General features: G+C 32.0%; 3 protein-coding genes across 3 annotated transcripts; all 3 read right to left on the reverse strand.

The window, feature by feature from the left end:
• Window positions 1–4,357: 4,357 nt before the first annotated feature.
• On the reverse strand, window positions 4,358–6,611 carry LOC134240678 (uncharacterized). Its single transcript, XM_062722744.1, has 3 exons — window positions 6,407–6,611; window positions 5,975–6,113; window positions 4,358–4,650 (listed from the first exon to the last, which is right to left on the reverse strand). Exons 1-3 carry the CDS (start codon window positions 6,590–6,592, stop codon window positions 4,427–4,429), a joined length of 549 nt encoding a protein of 182 aa, XP_062578728.1. The 5' UTR covers window positions 6,593–6,611; the 3' UTR covers window positions 4,358–4,426.
• Window positions 6,612–9,856: 3,245 nt separating this feature from the next.
• Window positions 9,857–11,044, reverse strand: LOC134240698 (uncharacterized). The gene is made up of 2 exons (XM_062722762.1): window positions 10,785–11,044; window positions 9,857–10,275 (listed from the first exon to the last, which is right to left on the reverse strand). The coding sequence occupies exons 1-2, from the start codon at window positions 10,969–10,971 to the stop codon at window positions 9,878–9,880; spliced, it is 585 nt and encodes a 194-aa protein (XP_062578746.1). The 5' UTR covers window positions 10,972–11,044; the 3' UTR covers window positions 9,857–9,877.
• Window positions 11,045–12,536: 1,492 nt separating this feature from the next.
• Window positions 12,537–15,295, reverse strand: LOC134240699 (uncharacterized). Its single transcript, XM_062722763.1, has 2 exons — window positions 15,106–15,295; window positions 12,537–12,972 (listed from the first exon to the last, which is right to left on the reverse strand). The coding sequence occupies exons 1-2, from the start codon at window positions 15,290–15,292 to the stop codon at window positions 12,575–12,577; spliced, it is 585 nt and encodes a 194-aa protein (XP_062578747.1). The 5' UTR covers window positions 15,293–15,295; the 3' UTR covers window positions 12,537–12,574.
• Between the last annotated feature and the right edge of the window lie 363 nt (window positions 15,296–15,658).

Raw genomic sequence — 15,658 nt, forward strand, 5'->3', positions numbered from 1 at the left:
TGAGGAAAATATCATAAAAAAAACTTCAAAACAACACTTTTTTGCTTTGTTCTTATTAAGGTAATGTAAAATTCAGACCCCATGGAATTTTCTTCAACTTTACCTAGATTGAAAACACTTTATCGACTGTATGTATCGGAAAACCATGTTCATACATCAGATGTATCAAATTGTACTACAAGATGTGTAGACAAACTTGCAAATATCAATTTTGAACGTGTTTTGTCCGGGGATTTTTACCGGTCATGTTGTCAATTTATTATCGCAAACTATATGTTACCCTGCGTTTCTTTTTTCCCCTTTCAGTACAATATATATCTATGGGTTTTACAATCTGTCGCAAATCTCGTTTGAAATTAAGGCTTTGACCGAAATAAACTTTTCGAATCGCAAAAAAGCAATGATACGAAGAAAAATATAAAGAGCTTTCTTCGTGACAATGGTATATATCTAGAGTCTATTTGAATCAGATATTTATGAATTAAACATCACATAAGGAATTTACAGTGGAGACTTAGCAAACTTTTTTGTTAGCTGTTCTTCATTGATTGTATTTGGTTTTTCATCTCATTCGAGAATATTTCATTTAACATGAACATACACAAGTACACATCGTACACATCGTCGCAAACCACATCCAAACTGTACGATCCTCTCCCATCCTGGCCGTGTTTGAATGAGAAGGGAATATTTCGTACTTCATTAAAATATTGACTAATGCGAGTAAATCATAGTCGGAAAATAAATTTTGTCGCGACCTTTCAATACCCAATCGATCGCAAAATACTTTCGTGTACTGATGATGTCAATGTTGATTTCAATTACCATGGAAGCAAATATTGTCATTGGATTAACATGACGTCACATCATAGAGGCGTAAATATTCAACATTACGACAAATTATACATGTGATCAAGCAGCCACGGGTAGAAAAGAGCTATATGCGGACTCCGAACCGTGACAAATGCAGGGCTTCAATTTTTATAGACTTTTATTCGACACACAGGGCCTTTGAGCAGAGAGGGATCTTTATTGTACCTACATTTAACGTCACAAAGGGCCTAGGATTTTAGGATTCATCCGAAAGACCCGCAATTTGTATATCGAAGTTCCCAATCAAGAGCTTGGCAAAGAAACAGTGCTATTCACTTTTTATCTACATTGCTCAGTTTAGACCAGAGATTGACCTTCAGATCACGAGATAAGTACTACTGTATATAAGTCAAATATATTTCAGTGTTACTACAGCATGGTCATGTATTTATTATACGCATGTTTCTATCACGGAACAAATCTTAAGTACCTCTCGGTTTTATGTTGCTGAAGAGAAATAGGTTCATATTCTATATAGGAATGTCCATTGTGGAAAATGACATGATATGATATGATCTTATGATATTAATTTTTGACAGTTTACTCGATTGGTAAAATAAATCAATATATAATAATTTTATTCTGTTTTTTGTTAATTGTCAAATTAAAATATCTGGACCAAACATTTATTATCATTTTTAACGTCCATATATTATGTTTGTCATTTTAACTGTTTAAAATGTTATTTTTGAAAGATGTGTCCATTTGAATGCATTTCTCATCACTGCTAATGTTATCTTATCTAAATTAGTCGTTATCTATGCAACAAAAAAATATACAGTCATGTAGTTATGTAAAAAATTAATGTTATTATTTTAATACTTTGTAAAATATAATATGTCTTCATTTTACACTTCGTCTCAAGCTACAATTCGGAGTTTGCAAATACATGTAGCTCTCCCCTCAATCTAATTAAAATTAGATGTTTGATCCGCTCCAACTAGATTTATGTAGCGATCTAGTTGGAACAGATAAAAACTCTTGTATCTTAATTAGATTGCTCTCTCCCACCCGTAGCTGTTTGATCACATAAATTGTCCTTATCTTGAAAATTTACCCCTGTTTGCTCTGACGTCATGTTCATCAAATGACAATTTTTGTTTCCATAGCAATTGAAATAATCATTCGAATCATCAGTATCCAAAAAATTATTTCGTATCCTATAATACTGTATTGATAGGACGCGTCAAAGTTCATTTTCCGACAATGGTTTACTCGCATTGGTCAATATAATATTGAGATACGAAACGTTCTCCTCTGATTCAGCCAGAATGTAGGTGAATCGTATATTTGGCCGTGGTTTGCGACGATGAATTTTACAGTAACTAAAAACATCATATAATGATAGAGCTGTCACCCAGTTCATATACATGTATAATTTTCCTACACAATTCAATTTTAGGCACAGGTTATTTATATCAAATCAAAACAGAGAGAAAAACAGCAATGACAACAACAGTAATATAATTTTTATTCAGAACAAAATATCATTTCTGATACATGTAATGTGCTCAAATTGCTTGTATATTTATGAATCTTATCTTTTCTTTATGATAAAACAGACAAAAACCTGACTGGTTGGAACGAAACCAGCTATGGTACATTTTAATTAAAAAGCATTATCTTAGTATTATTATCTTTTTTTAATTGCTTACTTGATAGTAGCATTAAATTATTGATTTTAAGGAGGCTAGGGGGTCAACAAATTAACCACAAATTAACCACCAGATTAAACTTATTTTTTTAGATACGATATCTTAAGCTGTCAACTATCATTTGGCAAAGAAAAAATTCATAAATTTTAGCTTCAAAATTTGATCATTTTTGTATATCTTTATATGGAGCTCTTCTTTTAAAGGAAATACATGTAGAAATATTCTGAAAATGGCTGCCAATCCCCAGCCTCTTTAAAAAGAGAAAAACTTTTTATTTAGTCAATAAAATATGTTCGATTGATTGATTGATTGATTGATTGTATGTTGTTTTACGTCCCATTCGAGAATTTTTCACTCATACAGAAACATTACCATATACCGGTGAAGGGCTTCAAATTTTGACCTTTACTCGACACTCAGGGCCATTGAGCATTGAGGACTCTCTATCATGCCAACGCCTGCCGCTGACTTGGGGATCAGTTTTTAAGGTCTCATCCGAAGGACCCGCAGCTTTCACTTTAAAGTGCCGATGGCGGGCATGGCGAAGTAACAGTTTCTATTCATTTTTTTATCGACTTAGGTCAGTCGCGGCCAAGATTCGAACCCACGACCTCCCGATCACGGAGTGAGCGCTCTACTGACTGAGCTACCGTGAACGGTAAAATATGTTCGAAACAAAACAAAAGAAACCATTAATTTCAAAAGCACAGTTATTTTTGGCATTATGGCCACTATTTATATAAAAAGTGAATATTACAATGACAATTTTTTAATAACAATTATTAAACGAATTTAAATGAAAATTATTGCACAAAATGTTTTGTTGGTAAAAAGATTAAACAAATAGAGTTTAAAAGATAAACTTGTAAATGATTTTCAAATTATGGATGATAACTTTTGATATTGATTTAATAAATGTTATTTTTGACCATTTTATTTTTTTATTTGATATATTTTTCCCATAAAAACCTTGGGTAAAACTACATGCTAAAGTAAGATTTATTAAACTTAATTGTTCGTGATATTGTTTTATAATAAAATGACCATTTTCTGCAACAGTAATGATTACAATGCAAGTGATTGAATGCATGATTTTCAACGTTCCGTTCAATAATACTTCATTCATATAAAGACGTCACGATTCATTTTAAACTAAGACCTTCACTCGACACTCAGGGCCATTTAGCAGAGGGGGTCTTTATCGTGCCGACGCCTACCGTGACACGAGCCATCGTTATTTAAGGTTTCATCCGAAGGACCCGCAACTCTCACTTCAAAGAACTGAGCGCTTGGTAAAGGAACAGTTGCTACTTCTTTCTTTTCGTCTTACTAGGTTGGTCGCGGCCATTGATTCGAACCACAACTTTCCGATCACAGAGGGAGCACCCTACCGACTGAGCTAGTGTGACAGCAATAACGTGTTAAATTTTTGAAGTAACATCATGAAATAAAACGTGTGTCAACTCTATATTCCCTATATACCATCAATCATTGTTAATTATCTCCACATTTCTTCATCATCACGGTAGTTAAGATTTTTTCGAGGAGTTCTGCAAATTCCTCTGAGAAATTTGATACATCGTCGTGATAATTGTAATTGAATGATTTTACATGCACGACAGTGAGTCGAAATGAATATGCATGATTTCAAAATTTGTAAATATCATATAATTTTGTTTTGAAAATACAATGATGCCGTGTTAAATGTTGATAATAATATATATGTTTCTCAGACATTCAAAATTGTTTTCAGGTGGCAAACTTAAAATGTTCCATTTTATTGGTAATGAGTCCCAGAGTATTTTTAAGTAAAGGTATTTTCGGGTTAATGTTTAGAGTATGCTCCAAAAGATGGATCGTACGAAGGGTTCTGTGTTGCAGAAATCCCAGAAAATTGGTTATGTTGGGCATATAGGAGGCAGTGTAGAGTCGGCTCCGGTAGGTGGGTTGTTATATGAAGAGGACTGGGTGGGATAACTTCCGACAGGTGGCCTTGTATTGTATGGTGCACGTGTTCGTCTTCTTCTGTTACAGAAGAAGCAGAAAGCTAAAAATATTCCGGTGACCAAAAACAGAAACAGCGGAATAACGATACTCAACACAGTACGTAACAGATCCCAATCTGTAATAAAAAATTAACAGTATCATTTGAAAACGAAATACCATTATTATTGAAGTTCAATGAAATTCCTTCAAGTATTGGATTGCTTAGATAAATTTATTGTTTAGAAATTTTGAGAAACGGAAAAAACATAACTTCATACTGTGACGTTTGACCAAAACAATCTGACTAAATTTCAAACTCATTTCAGCATTTCTAAACAATGTTGTACAATATTGAAGAGATAAGAACATGATGATATTCTAAATACGTAATGGTAGGATTCTTATCATGTTTCCTGTATTCAAGAATTTATGAAATGTTCACAGAATCAAAAAGACAATATCACTATGTGATGGTATCAGTGAAATTAAATTTGACCGTTTTGTATTAGAGACAAGGTCAGGTCAAGTTCACTACCCTTTTCCATGACCTTAATAATAAAAAGTTACTGGTGCCAATTATGCGGTCCCAACTTGTATTTCAAAAGATTGAATGTTTTTCTTTTTGCATAAAAAGATACTACCATAAAGGGCCTATAAGACGATATTACCAAATTGACATAAATGTGATTTAAATAAATTGGATATTGGCTAATCCGAATTTTCCCTACTTTTCTTAAATTTTTAGGATATATAAGTCATTTCTATATGCTTCTTATACTTATTTTTTTTTTGCTCATTTTCACATATGGTAAAGTTTTCACATAAAGATACAAAATGATACAGAAACAAAAAGTTTTGATCGTTTACTAAAAGAGAAAAATCCTTTTTACGGATTTTTGGTTCAAATCAGTACTCAGTTAAAAAAAAGGTAACATAGTTCTAGATTTTTTTTTTTAAATCATATCTATTTGATATATTTAAAAATTTTGGTCCCTTATTATTAATTGAATTTACATTTGAAAAGTTCTTCAAGTCTTTGATTGTGTAAAAAATTTATCTAAATTCATTGTTCTATAATAATTTTGGGAGGCAGAAAAGAAATAGTTTCATACGCCACCATTCCGCCAAAAACATTGTCCTTGTTAGTTTTTAAACAAAGTTTACCATTTCTATTTGAAGTTGTACAATTGTGATGAGGAAAGAAAAATTTTTTAAAAATGGTCCTTTAAATCACTCACACCTGAATATATACTTAAGACATATAAGCAAATGTACTTTGAATATTTCATCTAGTCAGAAACCAGAGAAGAATCCTATCTTAATCTAAAGTATTTATGCCACATTAAGAGCAAGTATAGTTTTATTTATCAAACCTAATCAGAAAACAGACATGAATCTTTCCTTATGTTTAAAAACAAGAATAAACTGGTTTTGATACATAACAGTTAGAGAAAACTCACCGAATTCGTCAGCAAAAACAACAATGGAGAAAGATACATTTTGGGGGGAAAAGTTGTTGCGGAGTATGTATTGTATACTTAATGATCCTTTCGATTTGGAACAGAATGTTTCTGTAGCTTGACAATTAAATTTGGACTCCTGCAAATCGTAAATAATCGTGAAAGCAATATAATAAAAAAAAATAATAATAAAAATAAAAACAAAAACGTTATAAGAAGGAGCACATTAACTTGGATTAAAATTCTTATAAAATGTAAACGCGTTAACTGGACTCAATTTCTTTTCCAATTTTCAAGTGGTTAAAACAGTCATTTGGCAATTGATTAATATAATCTTGATGTATTATTATTAACAAAACAACACTTTAATCGGATTCAATTATTAAGGCTTGTAAATGATAATTATGGATGGCTTGTAATTGCAAGCAACACCTTTTCATCCTCTCCTCTCTCAATCAGAAGTTCGACTGCACAATCAGGGTCATGGAATTTTGAAGATTTCACACATATCTCATGGTCATCGTTACTAACGAAAGACATTTCATCACAACTGGAGTTGACGACAGATCCATTGTAAAAGATGGTGTAGGAAATCTCGCTGTCTATCTTTGCTGACATTACATTGCAGTCCGTGCCAAACGTTACTAAAATCAGAAGTCGGAGTAAACATGGTAAAGGTAAAGAAAATCCTAAGACACCATTATTTTCTTTCAAAATGGTAAACAAAAGATTACACATATATATTGAGAAACATTGTTTAGGTGTTGATATACGAGTCGACTTATAAATTATGTTCTAGAATGTAACTTATTTTGATAAATATGTTAATTGTTGTTATAATTATTATTGCATTGATGTTACTTACCTGTTTTATGATCTGGTTTATCTACATCACATAAACACGAAACGAATAAAGTTGCCAGTAGGATCTCAAGTATACCTGCAATAGCAAAGTTCAAATGACCCTATGAACTTTTATTTTTGGACAGTTGTGAACACATTATCGTATGTAAGGCATATACATGTATATACTGACATCAAGGATTTTAGTTTGATCAAATAAATCAAAATTCAAAATTCTAGATATGACTTTAAAGACACCAATAAGTTGTTGTCGCTTCAACTATTAACCAAATTTTAGTCCAAAGCGCAGACAAATGCATGTGACATTGATATAATTACATTTATTATATTATTGAATAATTTCCATCTCTCTTATTGGCTGAGATCCAACTATGTTAGAAAAATACTACGTTGTATTGACCTGCACGTGACGTTCCAGGTGAATACAAGGATTTATTTCCTCTACATTGATCTAAAAATAGATCGAGAAATTCCAAATTGATACAAATTCTTTTGGAAAGCTATTTAAACGACTATGACTTTTTTATGTGAACAAAACAAGCGAATATATATTTTCGGGTGAGGGTGGTTAGAGGGGATGCAGGGACCCCCCTCCAACACTTTTACTGAACAACAATTTTTACTTTTTTTTCAGTTTTCCCTGATAATAATCCTTCTTTTCAAAATCCATCCTATAAAAAAGACTGACATTATATCTTTTTTTCACGGCAACTAAAATAGATTTAAAAAAAAACATTTCAAATTGATACGACTAGTAAGGTTTATTTACATTTTAATTCTGCTTTTTTCTTGCATTTGGCTAGGACTTAAATAAATGCAAACAAGTAGTAAACTGTAGCATTTTATCAGTGAATCATATAATAAAATAATTATTGCTGTTTTTGTCGGTCAATACAATGATTTAGCCATCTTCGAAGTACAATATTCACCTCGTCTTTCGAATATTGTACTCCTCAGATGGCTAAATCATTGTATAGTATTATTTTGATTCGAAACCTTGAAACAATCAAAATATTTTTTTGTTAATGAATATAAATATAACGTAAGTTTAAAAAAAGATGTACATTTCAACACTTACATTGGGGAATACCCATTTGGACAATCTATATGAGATAAAGTACATCTTTATTATTAATATTTTATGCATTAAAAGTAGAAAAACTTGCACAAACCTGGATATGTAAACATGATGGATCCGCAATTTCTCTCAATCTGACAATTATTGTTGTACATGTATCTATACGTATATATATCATTGAATAATAACCGGATACACGAACTCAATAATGCAGTCAGTATTTAGGACGAATTTGAATTTGCAGTAAATGTGTAATTGTAGATGAAGAATATCTACCCCCGGCACAAGATATTTAGATTATGCATTTGATTAATAATACCATTTCATAGTGTAGTCCTTAAACACATTTTTCTATGTTCTTTGTTCTTCAACAATATCTTTTCTAAAGGATAAGCAGTGGTTTATTGTCCGTGAAGATGTTGCACAATGGCATACTCATTTAATAAAAAAAACTTTCATTGACAAAGTTTACTATCGAATCAATATATCTGGCATATGAAACAAAAGATGCAAAATCGTTGCGCATGCGTATTCAGGTGCCAAAAATAAAAAATTATACATAGTGCAAATGCATATGTTATATAATTATAATGAAAAAGAAACCATTTGAATGACCAAAATTCAGTTGTCCAAGAAAATTATACCACATTTCCTTTCAGTTCCAATTTACACTGGAATTAGGGGACGAAATAAACAGATCTTCTGGTTGAATGACAAATTCAAATCGAAATGACTTTATCAGACACATGACGTAAACGTACTGTATATAAATCTGATTTTGTGTCTCATGTAATTATTATATCAGTAAAACATGAAGATAATGAACATCAATCATGCGTAAAAGTATTTTGAATCAATCAAAAGCAGAAAAAAACAAGGATCACTTAAAACAATACACATTATATGCGCGGAATTATCCTTGTATTCGGAAAATCCGTATTCAATGCAGTTTGAAAATAATGGTTTTGCAACTTGTATGAAACTCATCGGGCAACATTATACTTCATAGGCCGTACATGACGACGAGTTCATTATGATCGACCATAGACTCTGCGAAATGTTGAAGTTTCAGGGAAATATAGTTTTTGTCCTATTAGTCCGTTTGTCTGTCTGTCTGTTATTCTATCTGTCTAGCTGTCTTTTTATTTGTTCTTCAAAACTTTTACCTTTCCCATAACTTTTGAGAGGATGGGGATATGGTTTTCATATTTCACAGGTGTTTTCTTTGCTACAAAATGTTTTTGAGGGTACCATTAACTTTGACTTCTTCTCCTTGGAGTTTGACCTACTTTTACAAACAAAATTCCGAACTTTAATCTTGCCCAAAACTTTTGAACAAGTTGCTAATGCTATAATACGACACATGTGTATATATCATGATAAGACTTTTTAGTGGGTATAAATTTTTTCGATAATTTGACCTTGACCTCAGAGTTTGACCCACTTTTAAAACTTTAACCTAGGTCATACATGTACCTATTGAACAGTAAGAGCTAAGGCTTTCTTATTTCACTGGTATATTTCTTCTAACAAATCATTCCTTTGTGTACCAAACAAGTTTGACCTTTTGACACTAACTTATGGAGTTTGACGTGTTTTTGAGAAAACTCAACCCTCATCACTAGCTGTCACAGGGGGCAGCGGTGTTTCCAAAATACATGTTGTTTCTAGTTACTAGTATTTTCCCCAATTATAAACATCACAGACATTTAGCTGTATATAACACCATTCATAGGTCTGATGCATGTGATGTTTTAACAGCCCTAGATTTAATACCAAAAAGTCCATGTCATGTGCTTGCAAATCGCAACTTTTCCTTTTCTCTTTTTCAATCTTAGCTCATGTGAAAAACCCATCGTTGATATTACAGGATCATATTAACACTTTGTAAAATATTTAATAAACCATTAACCATAATATAAAACATAGTTTCCTTTTTTTCTTTTTCTTTTATTGATAACTCAGTGTACAAGCCAACCACTAAAACTGCACCATCCACCATGGGCATAATTCCCATAGGTTGTTCTTATGTTCACGTGGTCACCAGCGTTAAGTTTAACCGGCACAACCTGAGTACAACTGAGATAACCGGTGGTTGTCCCTTCATTATTACAGTTATCTAGCTCATGTCGAACTCCATTGACTAGCAATTCTGTGTCAAATGTTTTTCCTGGTGCGGTCAGGTTTTCCCAACTGAAGACGTATAACCCTGTAACGGGCGCGGTGAAGAAGCCCGTGGATGGGTTGTAGGCTTTATGGCTGTCATAATGAACACCATTATATACCACGTTTGTTTGACGGTCACGAGGAGGGGTGAATGTGTTGGTAAGGAATGCAGAAAAGTAAACTGGATTGGAGTCTAAATTGTGAAGAGAGATAACAAATAGGTGAAAACAAGTAAGAACAAAGGCTAATAGTCATTTTATTACATAAAATCACTTGTGAAATTAAATTTATGCGAAAGTCAATTAAACCTTACTTTCATATAGTTCAAAAGATAAGATAGGAGAGATATGTAGCAAGGCATGCATTCTCAAGTCAAAATGAATTCCACAATGCAGTCTGCTCTGCTTTTAATTTTTTATAAAAGACAAAAATCACAAAAAGACATACACATTGGTAAGGCTAAAAGAAATTTGTTTTTATTTAAACTATAAACTTAAGTTGTCTTCTGTGGGTTATGCTAAAGTCTCGGCCATTTTTCTAAACCACCTCTACACATATCCTTGGTATATCATTTCTCTGCTTTTGAATTTTGTTTCAAATAATGAACACAATGCACAAAAGTGACAAAGATAAAACGTTAAATACAAATTATTTCATAAGAATATCATATGCTTAAAAAACATAAGTGCAGGTATAACATACTGTATGTTTCAACTGTTGCGAGTCTGTTTGTGAGTTGCTGAACGGTGGCCTTCAGATCCTGTACAGTGGCCTCCAAATGAGAAATCTTTTCGTTTGTAGCCTGGGGATCTGTAACAAGAAGCCGCTGGACTCTCTGTCCGTGACACAGGGCAATTGCACTTAGAACAACAAAATTTGTAACTAACATAGTACTTATCTAACTAGGATAAGTGAATAAATGGGCAAAGGTCTGCAGAATTTCTATTTATGTATATCGTGCGTGTTTGTTATCATTTATTAATAGCTAACATATGAAGTCATTTTCGAATAGAGACAAATAAGTAAGGATTTTCACGACTAAGATTTTTAGTTTCTCCAGTTTAAGTTTAATGTCAAAAATGAACAAAAGGATAACCAGATACTATATAAATATGAAGGCTTAAATTTAAACGTGAAATTATTGAAGAAATCATCAAGCGACGCTAATTTATTCATTAAATCTCAAATTCATTTGCCTGCTTTATTACATTTTCACAAGTGAAATACTTTAATTTATTCATTGTATAAAAATGATATCCAGTCACAGTGTGTAAGGATATCAAAACGATATCCTTTCACAATATGACAAATATCAGAAGTGCGGTAAAACCCTCGATTTTCCTTCCCATAACGGGGAATGATGTAACACATCTTCCTTGACCTGATATGATAGAAAGAAGTAAATACCCTCTATTTTTACGATCCTTGTTTGTCTTACGAGTCGACAGTGGCTAGAGCCTTTGGTCTAGTGTCGCCCATCATAGGGTGCATCTTTACATAGGCAAGACAACTTAAAGAAGAATACTGGATTTGAAAACTAGGCACAGTCTACCTCTATAGATGAAATGTCAATGTCAATAGCATTTGGACTGATTCTATTCCACAGTTAAACTGGAATGTAATGGGCCTTTAAAATATTTTTTACGAGATAACCATTAAAGTTTTCACCATTTTCAAACTAAATTTTTATCCTTTTAACTCGTATCTCTGCTTATACATGTAGATAATGGAAATCTTATTTTTAAATCAGTACGTTTTAGGGAAACAAATACAGCTGGACCAATCCGTTTTCCTTAAGCAAAACAAACACGGTGCCACGGAGGAGTAAGCAGCGTCTGTCGTTTAAATTCCCTTTGTAATGATCGAGAAATGGTCAAATCTAGCGTAGTTCCCATTTCCACTACGCTGTATTGTTCGATATAAAGAGATTATGAATGGAGTAGATTGATTAAGAAATAAATTGAAATTAAATTGAAAAAAAAATGCACACACAAAAAAAACCCAAAAAATGATAACATCCCATCTTCTTTTAAATAGAATAAGAGATGATAAGACACGAGAACATTTCAACTTAGGAAAAATTCGTATCATATGTCTCATGTTTAATATCATTTCGCTTTTCATGGGTTTTTATATTACCTCTACACTGCTCTATACAAGTGAATAAAAGTGAAGCTTAAGATGCATGGTACAATATCCTTGCGCCTGATGCAAGTTTTATTTTTGATTAGTTGACTTTGATTACCACTAACCACGCGTCAAACTGCTGTGATTTTTTATAGTTGTCAGAGGTACAAGTTAGGAATGTAATTAAGGAGTATGTGCCTTCACTAAGCATTTTCCCTGTTTTTTTTTTCAAAATTGCTGTGCGTGTAATAAATCCAGGACAATTCTTCATGATAATACTATAACCATGTAAAAACTAAAAAAAATAGACAATGTATAAAACTTTGCATAACGTTGTTCGCATCTTTTTAATGACTATTGAAATGTCAGTGCACAAGCCAACCACTAAAACTCGACCATCCACCATGAGCATAATTCCCATAGATAGTTCTTATATTCACTAGGTCACCAGCATTAAGTTTTACTGGTAAAACCTGAGTACAGCTGAGATAACCGGCAGATGCCCCTTCGTTATTGCAGTTGTCTACCTCTTGACGAATTCCATTTACTAGCAATTCCGTATCAAATAACTTTCCCGGGGCTGTCAGATTTTCCCAACTGAAGACGTATAATCCAGAGACGGGAGCTGTAAAGTATCCAGTGGATGGGTTGTAGGCTTTATGACTGTCATAATGAAGACCATTATATACCACGTTTGTCTGGCGGTCACGAGGAGGGGTGAGTGTGTTGATTAGGTATGCAGAAAAGTAAACTGGATTGGAGTCTATCGTGTAAAGAAAAATATCAAATGATTAGAGTGTTTTGTATTTATATAAATTGAATAACAAGTGATGTTTGTCAGTCTCAATGTTATTCATTTCAAGATCATTCAGATGACATGTTCAAATGAATTATTCTTATTGATCTAATATCATAAATAAGGGCTGTGCGAATCAATCTTTTTAAATAGATTGTATTGTATAGTGATTTTTTTGTTAAGGATAAAGAAATCATTTTAAATTTTGAGAAAAGTTTTTACATGTACATGTACAATTTCAGATTACAAAAACTGTACATGAGTAGTGAAACACGTTTTACATTTATCAAATGTATTCAAAAATTGAGTAGAATTCATTCATTGTTTGATTTCTTCATTATTATACATGCATGCTATATAAATTGCAAATGCTGAGGCACATTTTTTTTACGTTTACAACCAATGGTCTTTATTTGTTATGAAAACTATACACTTCAATAAATCCATAAACATTTAACTATATATGCAGCTAAATGTATGTCAAGGCAATACTAAGATTATTGTAAAGATTAGAGTCTTTCTTTGAAAGTTCAAGTAATATAATTTTTACGAGATCTATTTTATATATAGTCAAATTGAATACAATGTATCTCGTTTGAGCTTTAACATACCCACGTAAGTTGAACCGTTTTCTAAGCCACTTATTAAAAAAAAGCATTTGGCTTCCATCGATGAAACATTTCAAGATGAACATATCGGTAGTCTTGTACACAAGGTGAAATTTCCGTTGGGTCTGATTTTCGTTGTTTTCGAGGAAAGCTAATACCTACTTATTCTTGGCCACCACGAAATGTAAAATTTATAATGCATTATTACTCAACACTTCTCCAACCATGAATTCAAATCCCTGGTATATATCAATGATTTTATCCCAGACTTCGAAAATTCGTCCTATTGAAATTTGTGATTTTACAGCATTTTTAACGATACAACACGAACACACTTTATATGATGAAGGCAATATTTTTAAAATATAAAATGCAAAAGATTATATTTTGGACCAAATTTAAATCTAAGTTCCAAGGACGGTCTACACTGTTACGAATAAGGTGTTGATTTTATACACTGATTATAAAATTCTAGTTATCCTTTATTCAACCAAAATGATTTTTATGATGGTGAACAAGTATGTAATTTTCATGGTGTTTTGTATGCATACAAGCCATTATATTTCATTTTACTGGTATATGGGCCAAATATCACAGTATTTTTTTGTAAAATGACTTGGAATTTATTTTCACTGATTTTAAGAACATTTTCACATTTTACAATTTTTCCAAATCTTGGAAAGTATGATTGTTAAACATGATATTCCAAAAATGGGGGAATACATATTCAAAGGAGTGTTTTATAAAATTTTTGTTGTCAACCATGATAAAATATTTGTGTTTTTTGTTAACCTCAATTTTAATTATAAATAATTTGAAAGAAAAAATAGCTTGTAAACAGTTCATATTTTGAAAATTAATTTAAATTCAGTATCCTGTGATTTTTATCTGATGAACGAAGACAACCGTATTTTAAATATTTTAAATATTTTATCTAAACTGATTTGCTTTGGTGTATTAAGAAATAAATTATGATCGAGATCATACTTCTTTGTGAATGTTGACTGTTGAATTTTGAAAAGTATATCTTCAAGACAGGTTGCATGAAGAAAAGCATACAAAGCAATGTATTTTATTCATAACTGGTTCCTTTGTTTGTTTTGTAAGTTATTTAATATATTCAAATGAAATAATTTATAGGTTGTGAAAGACACTGACCTATCTTAATGCAAAGAATTTACGCAGAGTTATATGTAAAGTTACCTTAACCTTTTCAAAGAAGAATAAACTTAAGATTACAGATTACGAAATCTATAAACAAGTACTCTGTAAAAAAAAAACCTATTTGTTTTCTAAATTAGCAAGCAAAACTTTATATTGTTTGCCATTCATTTTGCATCATTGAAGGTTTTAAGCAGTTTAAAATCTAACGGTTTTGTACGTGAATGTTTCCTCACTCGCGAAAATTAATCGTAGCGGATTAATATCAAACTGACGAATTGCGAAAAAAGGATGACGGAAATAGTAATTGGTTAACAGTACATTTACATACTGTGTTTTTCAATTGTTGCAAGTCTCTGGGTAAGTTGTTGAACAGTGGCCGTCAGGTTCTGAATAAGGGTCTCCACATGAGTCATTCTTTCGTTTGAAAACTGCGGACTTGTGACCAAAAGGCGTTGGACTTTATGTCCGTGACAAACAACAATTGCACCTAAAGCAACAATATTTGTTACCAACATGGTATTTATCTATATATCTAGAATAGAAGCGGAGAAAGGTCTTTTATACCTCTTTTTTTATTTCCGCATAAAATGCGTGGTTGTTTTCAATAATGTTAGATAATAGGATCCTTGATTTATATTGATAAAGGATTCGGAAATAGAATGAAGGTGAAAATTGTCAGAAAACATTAAAGTATGCAATTAGATTATGACGAATTAAACTGGGAAACGAATTTGCGAGGAAAAAAACAGCAATTATGATTATAATTGAATTTATGTATTAAATGCGTTGTTTATGTATTAAATACGTTATATTTTCATGTGTGCGATGGTTTATGTAATAGATATTGCAGGCTGGGATTTTACGCCGGTGGGATGCGAAAT

This window comes from Saccostrea cucullata, unplaced genomic scaffold (assembly GCF_032062105.1).
Source record: "Saccostrea cucullata isolate Sc308-1 unplaced genomic scaffold, CSIRO_AGI_Scuc_v1 ctg259, whole genome shotgun sequence".
NCBI classification, from domain to species: domain Eukaryota; kingdom Metazoa; phylum Mollusca; class Bivalvia; order Ostreida; family Ostreidae; genus Saccostrea; species Saccostrea cuccullata.

Excerpts from the sequence above, each read along its gene's own strand:
- LOC134240678 (XM_062722744.1), bottom strand. The coding sequence starts at position 6,592 with ATGTCAGCAAAGATAGACAGCGAGATTTCCTACACCATCTTTTACAAT. Across the intron at positions 6,114-6,406 it reads AGAGAGGAGAGGATGAAAAG|GAGTCCAAATTTAATTGTCA; the intron begins GTGTTGCTTGCA and ends TACGATTTGCAG. Across the intron at positions 4,651-5,974 it reads TGTTTTTGCTGACGAATTCG|ATTGGGATCTGTTACGTACT; the intron begins GTGAGTTTTCTC and ends TTTTTATTACAG.
- LOC134240698 (XM_062722762.1), bottom strand. The coding sequence starts at position 10,971 with ATGTTAGTTACAAATTTTGTTGTTCTAAGTGCAATTGCCCTGTGTCAC. Across the intron at positions 10,276-10,784 it reads CGCAACAGTTGAAACATACA|ACTCCAATCCAGTTTACTTT; the intron begins GTATGTTATACC and ends TTCACAATTTAG.
- LOC134240699 (XM_062722763.1), bottom strand. The coding sequence starts at position 15,292 with ATGTTGGTAACAAATATTGTTGCTTTAGGTGCAATTGTTGTTTGTCAC. Across the intron at positions 12,973-15,105 it reads TGCAACAATTGAAAAACACA|ACTCCAATCCAGTTTACTTT; the intron begins GTATGTAAATGT and ends TTTACACGATAG.